Source organism: Armigeres subalbatus, chromosome 1 (genome assembly GCF_024139115.2).
Source record: "Armigeres subalbatus isolate Guangzhou_Male chromosome 1, GZ_Asu_2, whole genome shotgun sequence".
Classification (NCBI taxonomy): Eukaryota; Metazoa; Arthropoda; class Insecta; order Diptera; family Culicidae; genus Armigeres; species Armigeres subalbatus.
The window spans coordinates 215,926,552-215,942,948 of record NC_085139.1 but is presented as its reverse complement, the minus strand read 5'-3'; the positions used below and the strand labels follow the sequence as shown (position 1 = coordinate 215,942,948).

Sequence of the window (16,397 nt, the reverse complement as noted above, 5' to 3'; positions counted from 1 at the left end):
TTATTAAGTTCAAGCGTGTGCCCATCATCAAAAGCTTCTACTGAAGTCATCTTAAAAAGAGAGAATTAAGAAAAATAACAGAGAGAGCTACCTATAATAAGAGAATTACCGTCAAACAATCTCGCAGTCGTAAACCGGCTCTCATCTAGGAACAGTCGAGCGTGGTCACTGCTCTGTCATTTCTGTTTTGTTGTCATCGAACAAGTTGTCAGCAAACACGGCACTCGATCGCAGTGATAGCAAACAGGGTAGGTACATATCAAAAGCGTTATTTGTGTGGATCTTAATTGGATTGAGGAAACAAATCATCATGTCGACCGTGGTGGTACAACAACTGGATAGCATTGTTGGCTTACAACAGCTCATCGAATCGCGATGGATAAAACTGCATGATGGCAATCAGGAAGGGGTATTTCGATATCAGCTGGAAATTGAACGGGAGAGAGTCACAGACGGGAGATGCCGGTTTCTACTGCAGGTAAATGAGCGAGTGAGATGAATCACATTGGAGGGTAGGACTTGCATGCAAGTGAAACATTTCAAACGTGTTTATTTTGGTGTTTTAGTTGAATCGCAAGCGAACAACGGAGCGCAGGAAGCCCGATGGAATCTCTTGTGTAATTCCGGTATTCGATCCCAGTGGATTCAACTTCAACAAAGTCGATTCCAAAGAAGTTCTGATGGAGGTTCAATCCGGAGATTGTTTGATCACACTAATGGTGAATAACAGTCCCCTAACGAAGTATCACACGCTTGTTGTGCCAGATCGGGGGCGCAATTTGGCACAAATTTTAACGAAAGATACATTGGAAGGAGTCTTCCAAGTTTTTATGATGCTGGAGGACCGCCATTACCGGATGGGCTTCAACAGTCCAGGAGCATTAGCTTCAGTGAATCATCTTCATTACCACTTGATGCACATAACTCACAAATTGTACATAGAAGACGCCGTAAGTATCGTTAATTTTATCAGAATCCTAATATGATGTTAATGCTTTGATTTCAAATGCAGCCCCTCAAACATTTGGGGAATCATCTTTATCTTCTGGAGAATCCTGCGAGAGCGTACTGTTTTCTTTACAAACCCACCGAGCCTGCAGTCAACTTCACAAATCAAATCTTCCACCTGATTAGCGTTCTTCTATCGCAAAACATCGCCCATAATCTTTTCTTCACATGGAACGGTTCGAGGGATATCGTTCGAGCGATGATCTACACCCGTCTGAAGCCATGCGAGAACAAACACGTGTCGCCCTTCAATGTAGCCTTCGGTGAAATGAGCGGCTTCGTTCCGCTGGGTGATGTGACGCACTTTGAGCAGCTAGATGAGGCTCGACTGGAAAAGCTCTTCCGTGAGGCGCAAGGTACAGAAGATGAAGAAGGATACCGATTGCTGGATCAAACCGTATTAAGTTATTTATACAGTATGAACGACGAATAATGCAATTATTAATTGTTTGCTACAGTTAGATTGCTGTATTAGTGACACAGATAAACGGATTTAGCACATGGAACGATTACTATTGTTTCAAATAGACTAGGTTTAGTTTAGACTGGCGTCAATTGTTGACAAAGCTGTGAATAAAATCTTCAGATGGTGGAAAAATATCTGTGCAATGTGATTTTCAGTCCAAATATCCTAGATCCTACATCTGTTTCTCTTTAATAGCTTTCTTAGTCTCGCCAAGGTAAATTATATTCCACCGAAACCGGAAAGGATTTAAATTAGTCTGATTATAATTTCCTGAGAAAATTTCCCGCTTCGTCTCACAACGCTTCCTAAAAGAGCTGAAGCTAATCTCCAGTCTCGCGGAAAATAGATTTCAGCAAGTCTAGCTTGCTCTCCAAGCAGACTTCATTTTTTTTCATCTCAATCTCCAATTTAATTTGTGACGTGTCCCGCGTCTCGACGGAACCGAATCAGAACTGGGAAACTGATGAAAAATTTGATTTCATTTGTGTTAAACTTCAATCAGAACAAAATTCGATTCGATTTCCGGGGAAGCGACGCGAGTTGACTGACAGCACAGGAACCATCAGCCGAAAGGAGGAAGGACGGGTAAGGCCTACCAACCAACGTCAATTAATGGCAGCGAACGGCGCAAAAACAGTTGAATGAACTTTTTGGACAAAAGGGCGATGTCGTGTTCTATTTGGCCGGCATCAGTCGGTAGTCGGGTTTGAAGCAAGTGGTTCTGTGAAATCGGGTCAAATATTGGATGTGTCTACAATTCATTCTGCTCAGCTCACATCTGGCAAACAATCGATTCTCTGTCCTTCACCATTATTGTTGTGATGATGACCAACGGTTTGTTGAGAGGAAGGAGAGATTGGCTCGGTGTCATATTTTAGAACCGAGTGGATAAACTGGGCGATGTTTGTTGAAAGACGTGTAGGAGAATGAGATATGATGGGAGTGAAATGGATTTGGGATTTTGGGCTGATGCCAAAAAGCATGGACCGGCGACGCGATGGAAAGTTGGTTTGGGTGTTGTTTGGCCGAAGTGTCGTCTTGAGTTCTATTGTGGGATTGTAAATTGGAGTTCTAGGAAAGGACAGGTGCTATTATTGGAGTTTGATGATATCCTTGATAAGGGTGGTTGTTACTTGTGTATCGATGTTTTGAGTGTCCGGAAGAGGACTCCTGATTGAATATTTTCAGGAAGAGGTGCCCATTAGTCAATCAAACCAATGCAGAATGGTTCGAAGGCAGCCAAAACCTCAAAAATTGAAGTACAAAAACAGGATTTTGTTTTTAAAATATTTACATTTTCTTATTCTAGCGCTTATCTAAAATGTTTACCGAACATTAATTACCATCTATTATTTCTTCGAATTATTAAGAATTTGTAAGAACATGTTGCAAAGATGTTGATCAAGATTTTGATGGTAAATCAAAGCCACACAATCAAAAATACGACGGAAAAGATTTCTGTGTATTTACGTCGAAATTATATTGTTCCCTTTGTAAATAATAATTATGCGGCTCATATTTAAAATTTTAAGTGGTTCTGTTTGTGTGGGTGTGAAAGAGCTCTTACATGCTAGTGTTCAACGAGCAGGAGTGCAGGACACTCCTCACGGAATCCAAATCTCAAACACTCGCGTTTTCAAGGGCACACCACTCGATACAAAAGTAACACACAACCGTCATTTTTATTATTTCACGCATGCTGCGACGTAGCAAAGCTGAAATAATAAAAATGACAGGTGTGCGCTGCTTCCGTATTGAGTGGTGTGTCCTTGAAAAAGCGAGCACTTTGAAACTTGGATTCCGTGAGTAGAGTCCTTAAAACTAGCTATGCACTACTGGGTGTTCGACACTCTCCTCGAATGCCATTGCAGTAGGCTCGCCCTGGCGGTAAGTCCATCTGTCACTTTTTACTTCGAACCTTCGAACCAGCGCACAGTGGTTAAAATCCCCAAAAACGTGATCGTCGGCTTTTTCGATACGAAATCGTGTTTTAATGGCATGCTACGTTTAGCAAGTATGTTGCATTAGGGTGTCCCAAAATTGGACAAAGTCTGGGATTTTGGGGGCTCAACCTTCAAATGAAAGCTTAGGGTAAAACAAAAGAAAAATTGTTCTACGACAACTCTGGGAAATGACGTTTAGGGTGGCCCCACGCGTTTTATGAAAAAGTGCATTTTTATAGGTAACATCGAAAATACCGGTATATCGGAAAGAAATTCGATGAAACCCATCCATTTTATATTTTTTACATTTAACTTAGGGTCTATACTTTATGGTAAAACTTTGATACCGCATGTTTTAGGTCTATATATTTTTCACTGATGCTTTAAATGCCCAAAAATGATGAATTTTTCTTAATATTTTTTAATTAATACATCCAACACGGGTATCCATCATAATGCTTTCTAAACTAGATATACATAGAAAGATGGGGAATTTTATAACGAATATTTTGCTAAAAATAGCAACCTTCTATCTCTATCCGTGTAAAAGTTATTCACGATTTACTACAGCTTGGAAAAAGACTTTTTGAAATTTCGGCTTCAATATGGCTTAAAATATGACAAATCGATATCAAAATGATCCAGCCGGATTAACTTCACATGATCGTGCTGGTTAAAAAATCAAGTTGGTCACAAAACAACTAATTTCCATGTTATCGTGAAACATTGCACAGCTCGACAAACCATGACACGAAAACTGAACCTACCTATGGGTAGTTTTGAAACCATATTCATCAATCTATTTGAGCACTCACCCAGACTAACTGAACAATTTGTAGTCAGTCATGTTACTGCTGGTCCATCGTTGGGTTTCCATTATAACACTCAAATAAGTATTAAAATCAATTTTATGCAACTCATATGAATACTATATTGGTTATTAAAGCACTCATTTGGTTTGTATGGAAAAGTAGGCGTTTCTTTACTTAAACATGATCCAGGTATTATTATCCGAAATTTCAAAAAGTCTTTTTCCAAGCTGCAGTAAATCGTGAATAACTTTTAAACGGATAGAGATAGAAGGTTGCTATTTTTAGCAAAATATTCGTTATAAAATTCCCCATCTTTCTATGTATATCTAGTTTCAAAAGCATTATGATGGATACCCGTTTTGGATGCATTAATAAAAAAATATTAAGAAAAATTCATCATTTTTGGGCATTTAAAGCATCAGTGAAAAATATATAGACCTAAAACATGCGGTATCAAAGTTTTACCATAAAGTATAGACCCTAAGTTAAATGTAAAAAATATAAAATGGATGGGTTTCATCGAATTTCTTTCCGATATACCGGTATTTTCGATGTTACCTATAAAAAATGCACTTTTTTCATAAAACGCGTCGGGGCCACCCCTAAACGTCATTTCCCAGAGTTGTCGTAGAACAATTTTTCTTTTGTTATTCCCTAAGCTTTCATTTGAAGGTTGAGCCCCAAAAATCCCAGACTTGGTCCAATTTTGGGACACCCTAATGTTGCATACATCAAGGGGTACCATTTGAAAAAAAAAATATTTTTGATTACTTCACCTAAAAGTTAGATAGAATTTATTTTTCAAAATTGGTTGAAACAAAATAACAACTTTGAGAAAGTTGTCAAAAATTATGTACAGATAAACTTTGTCAAAGACATTACGGGTCTTTCTATTGAAACGAACATAATATTACTTAATTTTAGATAATAGGTCATCTAACCCTACAAAAACCTGTATACAATGAATAACTTTGCATAGTCGAATTTTTGAGGTCAACGGTGTACTGAAAACTTATTCAACCCATAAAAAAGCAGCATTCAACTACAAAATCAAAACAATAATTTCAATTTATAGAAGCAAATTCGAGATTTTCGAACAAAATAACACATTTTTCAAACCAAGATAACTCGCAAGATAGCAAAAAGTGCACATTCAAAAGATAAGCTTCAAAACTTTCTATTGCAAGTGGTTTTATTTGTATCTCGTTGTATCTTCGTCAAATATTTGTTATTGAAAAATAACTATTTTTCTACATGTTCGAGTTAATCTTTGGTATAGAATAAATATTAATGGTCACAAAATAACCTGGCCTTTCCAGTTTTTTTTTGATTGCCCGATAGATTTTTAAACTTATTTATGGTCAAACTTTTCGAATGAACCCATATTTTTTGGCGCCTGTACCTTATTTTTGGAATTCAAAACAAAACAACATTAAAACGGTCTGCAATTAACTTCTGGCCTAACATTTTCCTGATTGATAAACATCTGGCCAATTTTTCATACCGGTTGACTCTGCAGCACTATTTCATTTTTTGTTTTTGATTTTTGAAATAGTTATGGGCTTCAAAAATATGGATTCTTTAGGATGATGATGATAATAAAGCGAGATAAATATTTGACAGGAAGGGTTAAATGCGGCTTAGGGTAAAAAGATGTTTTCAATAAAAAAAAGTATTCTATTGAATTCGAAAATATAACAAGATACAATTGAAAGCACTTAGAACAGAAAGCTTATCTTTTGAATCTGCATTAATTTGACTGCTACTTTTTGCAACCTTGCGAGATATTTTGGTGTGGAAAACATGTAATTTTGTTTGTAGATCACTAATATTCTTCTATAAATTAGAATTATTATTAAGATTTTGCGTTGAATACTGTATTTTTATGTGCTGAATATGTTTTTAGAACATTGTTGGCCTCAAAAATTCGACCATGCAAATTTATTCATTGAATACCAGAATACCCTATAAAAAAGGTTAAATGACTCATTATGTAAATTTGAGTCATATTTTGGTCGTTTCAATAGATAGATCTGTAGTGCCTTTGACAAAAAATTTCTGTACATTATTTCTGACAACTTTCCCAAAGACGCCATTTTGTTTCAACCAATTTCGAAAAAACAATCTATCCCACTTTTAGGTGAAATATTCTCGGGCCGCAGGGACTATGTCCAAGGGCTTGACGATCCCTCCCCAGGCCATCTGCGCGTTGTGGCGCCTGCCTAAAATGTGGTGGGGATTGACAATGGGCCCTGTTAAATTCCTATAAAATGCTGCATGTATCCGCAAGTAGACCATCAAAGCGACCGTGAGCCGCTCAAAGCGCACAAGCCCAAGTCCTGGTGTTAGGTGAGACGTTAAACAGTCCTGACACGACGGCCCTCCGACGAGACAGGAGGTTTGCGCAGGCCCAATAAGCCGCCTGGAAAACCAATAATTACGAACAATATAAGAGATAATGCGACTCGATATAATCGGCAAAGACCTAGGCGACGAATAAAGGATAACGATTGGATGCTTGGAACATTGAACTGCAAGTCCCTAGGTTTCGCAGGTTGCGACAGGATGATCTACGATGAATTACATCCCCGCATCTTCGACATCGTGGCGCTGCAGATAATTTGCTGGACAGGACGGAAAGTGTGGAAAAGCGTGCATCGAGCGGCTACCTTCTACCAAAGCTGTGGCACCACCAACGAGCTGGGAACCGGCTTCATAGTGCTGGGTAAGATGCGCCATCGTGTGATTGGGTGGCAGCCAATCAACGCAAGGATGTGCAATAGGGTGGTTCAAAAAATCGATTTTGCTCCACAGTGCTCATCTGATTCTTCACCATGTTCTGAGTGTCCTCTGAAGATTTGAACTCATTTGGATTAAAACTGATTTAGCACAAGCCGTTTCAAGTTTGCATGCAAATTAGTATGGGAATTTTTTTCATTATACTGTTAATGACGTTTCCCCATTAAGCGCAGGTTAAAAGAAAACCTACATAGCTAAAAGGGATACCATTTTCAGAAAAATATATTAAGCTCTTTTAGTGGAATGTATTAAACCGTCTAAGACGAATTAAGTACTGTCCATTTAATTCCACCAGTTAATTTTCGTTATCTTTGCAGATACGGATTTCGACCACAACTGTGAGCCGCATGTTGATTAATCGTTCCAATAATTAATAATCGATTTTAAGACAGGTTGCGAATCCATAGCCATGATCGTTAAACTTCTTTGAGGGCATCACTGAAATGTGCAGTGCAACATAGTAGCCTGAATTTGTGTGTGTTGTCTTTCGCGCCACGAGCAGCAATGTTGCCTGTTAATGAGTTATGCAATTAGCTCCAGAAAACCACGGTATAGATTAAATTCGATTACTAATTATTGGAACGATTAATTGAGATGCGGTTTTCACTGAGTGAGAGCTGTTGAGTATTCCTTTTAGCATCATCAACGTGCACTGCCCACACGAAGGAAGACCCGACGACGAGAAAGAAGCGTTCTACGCACAGCTGGAGCTGGACATACGATGGATGCCCACTGCGGGACGTCAAAATCGTCATCGGTGACATGCACGCACAGGTAGGAAGGGAGGAAATGTATAGACCGGTCATCGGACCGGATAGTCTGCACACCGTACCGAATGACAACGGCCAACGATGCATAAACTTCGCAGCCTCCCACGGAATGGTAGTCCAAAGCACCTTCTTTCCCCGCAAAAATATCCACGAGGCCACATGGAGATCACCTAACCAAGAAACGGAAAACCAAATCGACCACGTCAAGTGCTTTATCGACGGTAAATTCTTCTCCGACATCACGAACGTCCGCACTTACCGCAGTGCGAATATTGAATCCGACCACTACCTCGTTGCAGTATGCCTGCGCTCAAAACTCTCGACGGTGTACAAAACCGGTCGAAGTTGGACGCCGCGGCTTAACATTGGGCGGCTACAAGACGGTAGACTAGCCCAAGAATACGCGCAGCAGCTGGAAGTGGCACTCTCAACGGAAGAGCAGCTAGGCGCAGCGTCTCTTGAAGATGACTGGAGATATATTCGATCCGCCATTGGTAGAACCGCAACCGCTGCACTTGGCACGGTGCCCCCGGATCAGAGAAACGACTGGTATGACGGCGAATGTGAGCAGTTAGTGGAAGAGAAGAATGCAGCATGGGCGAGATTGCTGCAACACCGCACTACGAAGAACACCTGAATGGCGATGTGGCAGACGAAGATGGCGGTATGGTGATGGACCTGGGAGAACGCGCGCAGGACATAATTTTACCGGCTCCGGATCTCCAGGAAATCCAGGAGGAGATTGGCCGGTTGAAGAACAACAAAGCCCCTGGGGTTGACCAAGTACCAGGAGAGCTATTTAAACACGGTGGTGAGGCATTGGCTAGAGCGCTGCACTGGGTCATTACCAAGATTTGGGAAGAGAAAGTTTTGCCGCAGGAGTGGATGGAAGGTGTCGTGTTTCCCATCTACAAAAAGGGCGATAAGCTAGCAACTACCACGCAATCACATTGCTGAACGCCGCCTACAAGGTACTCTCCCAAATTTTATGCCGTCGACTAGAACCAATTGCAAGGGAGTTCGTGGGGCAGTAACAGGTGGGTTTTATGGGCGAACGCTCCACCACGGACCAGGTGTTCGCCATTCGCCAAGCACTGCAGAAATGCCGCGAATTCTACGTACCAACACATCATCTATTCATCGACTTCAAAGCCAATGATACAATCGATCGGGACCAGCTATGGCAGCTAATGCACGAACACGGATTTCCGGGTAAACTGACACGGATGATCAAAGCGACGATGGATTGGGTGATGTGCGTAGTTCGAGTTTCACGAGTCCCTTCGAAACCCGCAAAGAGTTACGGCAAGGTGATGGTCTTTCGTGTCTGTTATTTAACATCGCTTTGGAAGGGGTAATACGAAGAGCAGGGATTAACACGAGTGGTACAATTTTCAATAAGTCCGCCCAGCTGTTTGGCTTCGCCGACGACATAGATATTATGGCACGTAACTTTGAGAAGATGGAGGAAGCCTACATCAGACTGAAGAGGGAAGCCAAGCGGATCGGACTAGTCATCAACACGTCGAAGAAGAAGTACATGATAGGAAGAGGTTCAAGAGAAGACAATGTGAGCCCCCCACAGCGAGTTTGCATCGGTGGTGACGAAATCGAGGTGGTAGAAGAATTTGTGTACTTGGGCTCACTGGTGACTGCCGAAAATGATACCAGCAGAGAAATTCGGAGACGTATAGTGGCTGGAAATCGTTCATACTTTGGCTTCCGCAGGACGCTCCGATCAAATAGAGTTCGCCGCCGTACCAAACTGACTATCTACAAAACGCTTACAAGACCGGTAGTTCTCTACGGACACGAGACCTGGACGATGCTCGTGGAGGACCAACGCGCACTGGGAGTTTTTGAAAGGAAAGTGTTGCGTACCATCTATGGTGGGGTGCAGATGGCGTACGGTACGTGGAGGAGGCGAATGAACCACGAGTTGCATCAGCTGTTGGGAGAACCATCCATCATTCACACCGCGAAAATCGGACGACTGCGGTGGGCCGGGCACGTAGCCAGAATGTCGGACAGTAACCCGGTGAAAATGGTTCTCGACAACGAGGCGAGGTGCGCAGCGGGCAAGGTGGATCGATCAGGTGGAAGATGACTTGCGGACCCTCCGTAGACTGCGTGGTTGGCGACGTGTAGCCATGGACCGAGCCGAATGGAGAAGACTCTTATATACCGCACAGGCCACTTCAGCCTTAGTCTGAATAAATAATAATAATAATACAACATAAGGAAGCATACTTTGATCAAATTATAAAATTTATAGTGGACACACGAAACGTCAGGAGGGGTGATTCAAAATTTATAGCATGGCAAGCGTAAAAAGCTGGATATTACAAACGTTCAATTAAATGGACGCAGTGGTTCATCCCGAATAAAAAAAACTACGCGTCTCCACGCACTGGCATACCAGAATGCTGATTCGGCGACGCGTGGTGCGTTGTTTCGTAAGAGCTGCCGGCTTAAAGGCGTTTTGCCTACGAATTTTCCGGCAACGAAATAACTTTAATAAGATTGAGATTTTTCACAATTTTAAAATGACATCGGCTAGCTATATTGTTGCATGAGGTAAAAATACACATAGCCTTATAGCCAGGAAATTAGTGCAGTCTTTGCTTTGGTAGGGAATATTGCCCTCCCTTCCCCTACAGCATGGCCTGCGTGAAACGCTGGATAAACATACAAGAATGTGGAGACGCATGGTGCACTGGTTCATCAACTCCTTGTTGTTTATTTGACCTGTGCGCAGCCGCCGACGATTTTCTCACGCCGCCGCCGTCGTCAAAGGGGAACCCGTAGAAGGGGACATTTTTGTTTTTACACAAAAACATGCCTTGTGGCAGCTCTCTCTTCAGGTTTCGCAATCAAATTAATGATTATGTGCTTGAAACCGAAACAAAAACTTGAGCCAGCTTTGGTGTGGAATATACGAAGTGTTTTCCATGTCAGCGTTCCAAGCTTTGGAGATACTTATACCGTTCGCTTCTGCTTACCTACGCGAGCGTGGATTTTCAACACATCTTCAGATGAAGACAAAACCGAGAGGCAGATTGAACATTGTTTACAATTTGGGATCGGTTTTATCAGGCACGCAAACTCGTATGCCGAAGCTAGTATCGCAAATGCAAATACACAAATTACACTGAATGAATTAGTGCTGAAGAATGTCATAATAAAATGATAAAAGATATTGAAATAAAGTGTTCTTGATGCATAGCATATCCAGGGGGTCGTGGGCTAATCTTAAAAGAGGTCGCAATCCCAAAAAGGTTGGGATAAACTGTACTAGAATATTTCGGTTTAAAACTAGTTTGCGAAGTAATAAGTTAAGTGTTTTTGGAGGACCTCCAGAGATAATTTCAGGAGAAATTCTATTAGTGTTTATTTAAGAAGTTACAACACTTTTCAGGGATTTCCTGAGCGAACGACCTGAAGCATTTATAACGGAACTTCTGAAGGAATTTCTGAAGAATTATTGAAGGTGCTTCCAGAGGAAATCTTGGAAGAGCTTTCGGATGAATTCCTGGAGGAGCTTCCGGAGGAATTCCTGGAGAATCATTCGGAGAATTTCCTGGAGGAACTTTCGGAGGAATTCTTGTAGAAACTTCCGGAGCAATCACTGTTGGAACTTTCGAATGATCTCCTAGTGGAACTTTTGGAGGAATTTTCGAAGAACTTTTAGGGGAATCCCCTGGAGGAACTTTCGAAGGAATTCCTGAAAGAACTTCCGGAGGATTCCTGAAGGAACTTCCTGAGAAATTCCTGGGGGAACTATCGGAGAAATTTTTGGATAAATATTCTTGGAAGAACTACTAGAGGAATTCTTGGAAAAACATATGGAGGATTTTTTGTTGGAACTCCTGAAGAAACATCCGCACGAATCGCATGAGGATGTCTCGGATGAATTCCTAAAGGAACTTCCGGAGGAATTCCTGGAAGAATTTTCGGAGGAATTCCTAGAGGATCTACTAGAGAAACTACCGGAGGAATTCCTGGAGGAACTACCGGAGGAATTCTTGGAGGAATTTCCGGAGGAATTCCTGGAGGAACTTTCGGAGGATTCTTGGAAGAAATTCCTTGAGGAACTATTTGAGAAATTTCTGGAGAAACTACCGCAGGAATTTCTGGAAGAACTTTTAGAGGAATTCTTGGAAGAACTACTGGAGGAATTCTTGGAAGAATTCTTGGTGGAAATCCTGGAGGAACTTTCAGACGAAGTCCATGAGGATGTCTCAGAGGAATTCCTGGAAGAACTAATGGAGGAATTCTTGGAGGAACCACCAGAGGAATCTTTGGATGATCTTCCGGAGGAATTCTTGGAATAACTCATGGAGGAATTCTTGGTGGAACTTCTGGGGGAACTTCCAGACGAATTTCAGGAGGGTGTCTCGGAGGAATTCCTGGAGAAACTTCCGGAAAAATTCCTTGAGGATCTCCTGGATGAATTCCTGGAGGAACTACCGGAGGAGTTCCTGGAGGAACTAATGGAAGAACAACTGGAGGAGACAGATCAGCATTTTTGGCTGGGTGCGCTGTAGAAGTTTTGCATCAGAGAGTTTCTGATTTCTTCTCTTAAAAGCAGCCACAGTCTCTTAGCGTCAGGCGAAAGCTGGACGACCATTGCGATCATGGCCAAAAATGTATTCAACTAAATATTTGGGATGACTTTCACGTGATTTGAAAAAGGACGGCTTCCTTAGGCGGTGACGGAATGTCCCAGAAATCGAGTGATTCGGGGCCGAATTAGAACTTGGAAACATTTATCGCTAGGTTGTGCTGCTTTAGTCGCTCGAACCGCAGACGCATTTGATCACGATGCGTCTACAAATCCGTTTTATTCTGAAGTGCCTCTAAACGTAACGAACGACTTTGGGAGAAAGATGTTCGATCGACTCAACTTTTTATTTTGGAGAATGTGGTGGATGTGTTGGTGTGAAGAAGCTCTTACATTCCAGTGTATAACGAGCTCAATACTAGCTACTCACTACTGCGTGTTTGTGAGTAGCTTGAGTTTGTGATTAGTTTGAATCGAATCCTGGCCATCACAAGTTCTTGCTTGCTTTTTCGAAATTTGGAATGTGTGAATAAATGAGAGTTCAAAAATAAGAAAATAGAAATGGGTTGTCTCACTTCCTTCTTCTCTCTTCTCATTTCATTTCATTAATCATTTCACACTTTCCGCATCCACTGTTTTTGTCCCATTCAACAAACGACATTTAAGGTCGTATAGTCGTATGAAGACATTTTCGGCCATATGACCTGTTCGGCCAAACGACTTTTTCAAGCATCCAAAAGATATTCAATTTGCATAAAAAAACTAACCTCGGTGGAAGTTGGTACTCGAATTCTGCTGGATTTTCTGCGAACGTGACATTTAAGTTGTCTTGTTGTGGAGGGGTTATCACACCTATCTGGAGAGTAGGAGGTTCAGGGTTCCAGTCCCTCCAGGACACGTTAATTCTTTTCACAAATTTAGTAAATATCAATTTGTTCATTTAGGAAACATGTGCTGTGCCAAGTTATTTAATGGAATTCTATTAAAATTGAAAACCAGGCCAAATTCCAGTCGAAGGATTTTTTTTCTTTCTAATGTAGGTTCAACGGATATCTTCATATGAGATGATTTTTTCAGCACGGTTTCACGAAATACACGATTTTTTCATGTCTTTATTGAATAGGGAAAATGACGGCTTTGGCAGATTTTGTTCTATTACGACTATTAAGTCAGATGAAAATCAATAATAAATACAAATACAAATACAAATTATCGTCAGGGGGTTTTTGTTGACCAAATTTTGAGAAATTTGGCCACAATAGACAACAATAGAACAAAACCTGCCAAAGCCGTCATTCCCCCTATATCAAATCTAATCTCAAGATTGTTGTGCATAGTTAGTATCTTCAGGGTGCCAACTGCCAATGATGTATAGCAAATCAAGTCATTCGGCAGGAATGCACGGAAATACGGGCCCTACCGAAATTGATCTTCTCTCCCTACGTGTGTGTGTGTTTGCCGAACAGAGCTCTGTAAATCATATTCTGTTTATTCACCCTCTATCCGAGCAGAAAACTGCACCCAAACTTCATCTGCTGCCACATTCAACACGGACATCCTTCTCAACGTTCATTGTGTTATGTGCAGCCATCAGGTCTGACCAGCCGGATCGGAATATTGAATGTGTCAAAAATTCAAATTTATGAGTTTTCATTCTCCGGAAGTGTTTTTTTTTTTTTTGTGAATAACGGTAGATTTTCCTCCCAAAAGAGCGCTGATCGACACGAGAGGCCACCGGAAAAGCGTTCCGAGCTATGGCGTCATGGTTTTTCCGAGTGGGAAGAATCCGTGCGTCGGAAAAGTTATGGCAAAGATAGCGCTTCTAAAATGTCTGCTCTGCTGGGGCTGCGCTGGGCTGGCAGCAAAAACTTTTTCCAGTTCGGAAAAGTTTGCACTCCAGCTGATAAACTGAGCTTATGTTTAATGCCGCGGGCCGGCTTCATCCGTAACGCAATCTTTGTGTCGAACTTGCCACCCACCCACACGTGGGTTGGTTGTTCATGGTTTAGAAAACAACACACGGATGTTCGTGTTTGGAATAGTTGTTTTTAACTCTGTGCTTGTGGGAGTTTCGGTATTGTTCCGGTGAAAAGAGTTCTGAATCAGGAGCTCACTTCATCGGAGTTCAATTGTTACTCTATTATTCCTCCTAACTTCTGTAGACTATGTAAACAAACATAATTCAATTATCTTTTGATATTAAAGAAGCCATTTTTCACTGACATTGTTCTTCTCGTTTCAAATTCCACAGATAATACAAGATAATTGACTTGTCAGTTTATTCCAATTTCAATTCATGTTTATTATGTTTGCCTCATTAACTACGTTTATGCGGCTTTTGAGTAAATTTCCCAAATCATGTCCTTTTTTACTTTCTTTCCAAGCGATTTATGAATCAAGAAATCCTTCTCGAGACAAAGCTGTTAAAACCACGAGGCGAATAATTCCATCTCGTGTCTACATGCGACGTCTTTCAGTTCACTGCTTTCTTCCATTTCCAGTAGATTTCTACATAAGTAGACGAAATTATCTTTCCTTTCCATGGGAAGTTTTTCTTCAACAGCCCCATTCGACCTTGTCTGTGCCGAAAGAAACAAAAAAAAGAAAATTGTACGCCCCCTCCTAAGAAATTTACTTTATTACCGTTTCGAAACAGCCGAGAATGAGGGCGCCGGTTCATGCACTTCGGAACAGTGTCTTCGATGGGCGAGATTGAGAACCTAAGGGGAAGAACTTTGAACTAAGCAGAAAAAGAAGTTCACATTTGGTGTGAAAATCGAAATGGAAACTGCTGAGTGTGTGTGTCTGGAATATTTTTAACTGTGAAACGAAATTGGAGGATTGATAAACTTTCTCGATTTGCCTTCGGTATGTTTCAGAATGAAAAGAAGGTTCATTGCCCCTGCGATAAGGATGCTTGTTGGTTTGCGGTTCTACGATACTTGAGTCAGTGTCGATTGAGTAGGAGGATGGAAACTTTTGTCAATTGTGGAATAACTTGGGAATAATTTGTTTGAAACCGACATTATTTCGGGACATTGCCCTTATTAGCGGGAAAGTTTAGATTAAGAATTTACCATATAGGATAAATGTACCGATGGTTTCAGCAATATTGTTATACTACCAAGAAGCTAGAAATTCTCCGAAAAGTAAAAATTATTTCAAGAAATAGGGCATTCCTCCGAAAAATTTAGAATGTAGTGAAGAAGCTTCGATTTGCTTCGAAATTTGAGAATAATGATTACATTTTGTTGTTATTGCCTTTTTCTTAAGAACATACATGAATATCGGACTAAACATAGTGAAACCTGTTACTGTTCATTGCAACAGCTCAAGTTTCAAGGATCAGCACTAGAAGTTATTTCATTTGTATGAAATCCGGTATGAATTCCGGACTCGCGTTTGCTTTTTAGTTAAAGACTGGGCTAGCTTTATTACAATGCACTTCGATCTATAGTTGGACTCGCTCTCGATGATGCGCTTCGAGACTCGGCCGGACTCGCTATCGCACTTCGGGACATCGACTGACTGGACAGGACTGGACTAGCTTTCGATAGTGCTGCACAAATACTGGGGTGACATTGCGCATCTCGAATCGAATCACTCGATTCGTAAGTTTTTCGATTCGTTTCGAAAAAATTGCGGCATTATGTATTTCGTTCGACTTCATTCAGTCGCAGTACAAGATTTCGAATGGTGTTGTACTAGTTCAATCGAGTATGTTCTGTCAAACGGAATGTAAACAGAGAGAATAAGAGATAGCTGTCTCCGTGTTTAGTATGCCGCCTGCAGGAGAGACAACCTTCAGCGCATGGCGAATGTGAGTAAACAGAGAGAATAAGAGTAATTTCATCTGCGTGTAGTATATTGCCTGTTGGATAGGCATCCTTCATGGCATGAATTGACAGTTAATTTATAAACAAGCAAATTGTGCTCGATGACTTTAAAAAGCAATATTATTTATTGAGCAGTTGCAACCGATTAAAACATTATGCCGATACGACAAGTTTTGTAAATTGAGATATTGTTACGACA

At 41.1% G+C, this 16,397-nt stretch overlaps 2 protein-coding genes across 7 annotated transcripts in view; one reads left to right on the top strand and one right to left on the bottom strand.

Moving 5' to 3' along the window:
- LOC134205763 (uncharacterized) overlaps positions 1 to 16,397 on the bottom strand; it is a 474,885-nt gene that overhangs the window by 34,918 nt on the left and 423,570 nt on the right. The window lies entirely within an intron of this gene.
- LOC134210875 (GDP-D-glucose phosphorylase 1) lies at positions 114 to 1,708 on the top strand. Its single transcript, XM_062687277.1, has 3 exons — positions 114 to 478; positions 567 to 950; positions 1,013 to 1,708. Exons 1-3 carry the CDS (start codon positions 311 to 313, stop codon positions 1,439 to 1,441), a joined length of 981 nt encoding a protein of 326 aa, XP_062543261.1. The 5' UTR covers positions 114 to 310; the 3' UTR covers positions 1,442 to 1,708.

Coding starts and splice junctions, on each gene's coding strand:
- LOC134210875 (XM_062687277.1), top strand. CDS start 311: ATGTCGACCGTGGTGGTACAACAACTGGATAGCATTGTTGGCTTACAA. Junction 479..566: donor GATGCCGGTTTCTACTGCAG/GTAAATGAGCGA, acceptor TTGGTGTTTTAG/TTGAATCGCAAGCGAACAAC. Junction 951..1,012: donor AATTGTACATAGAAGACGCC/GTAAGTATCGTT, acceptor TTTCAAATGCAG/CCCCTCAAACATTTGGGGAA.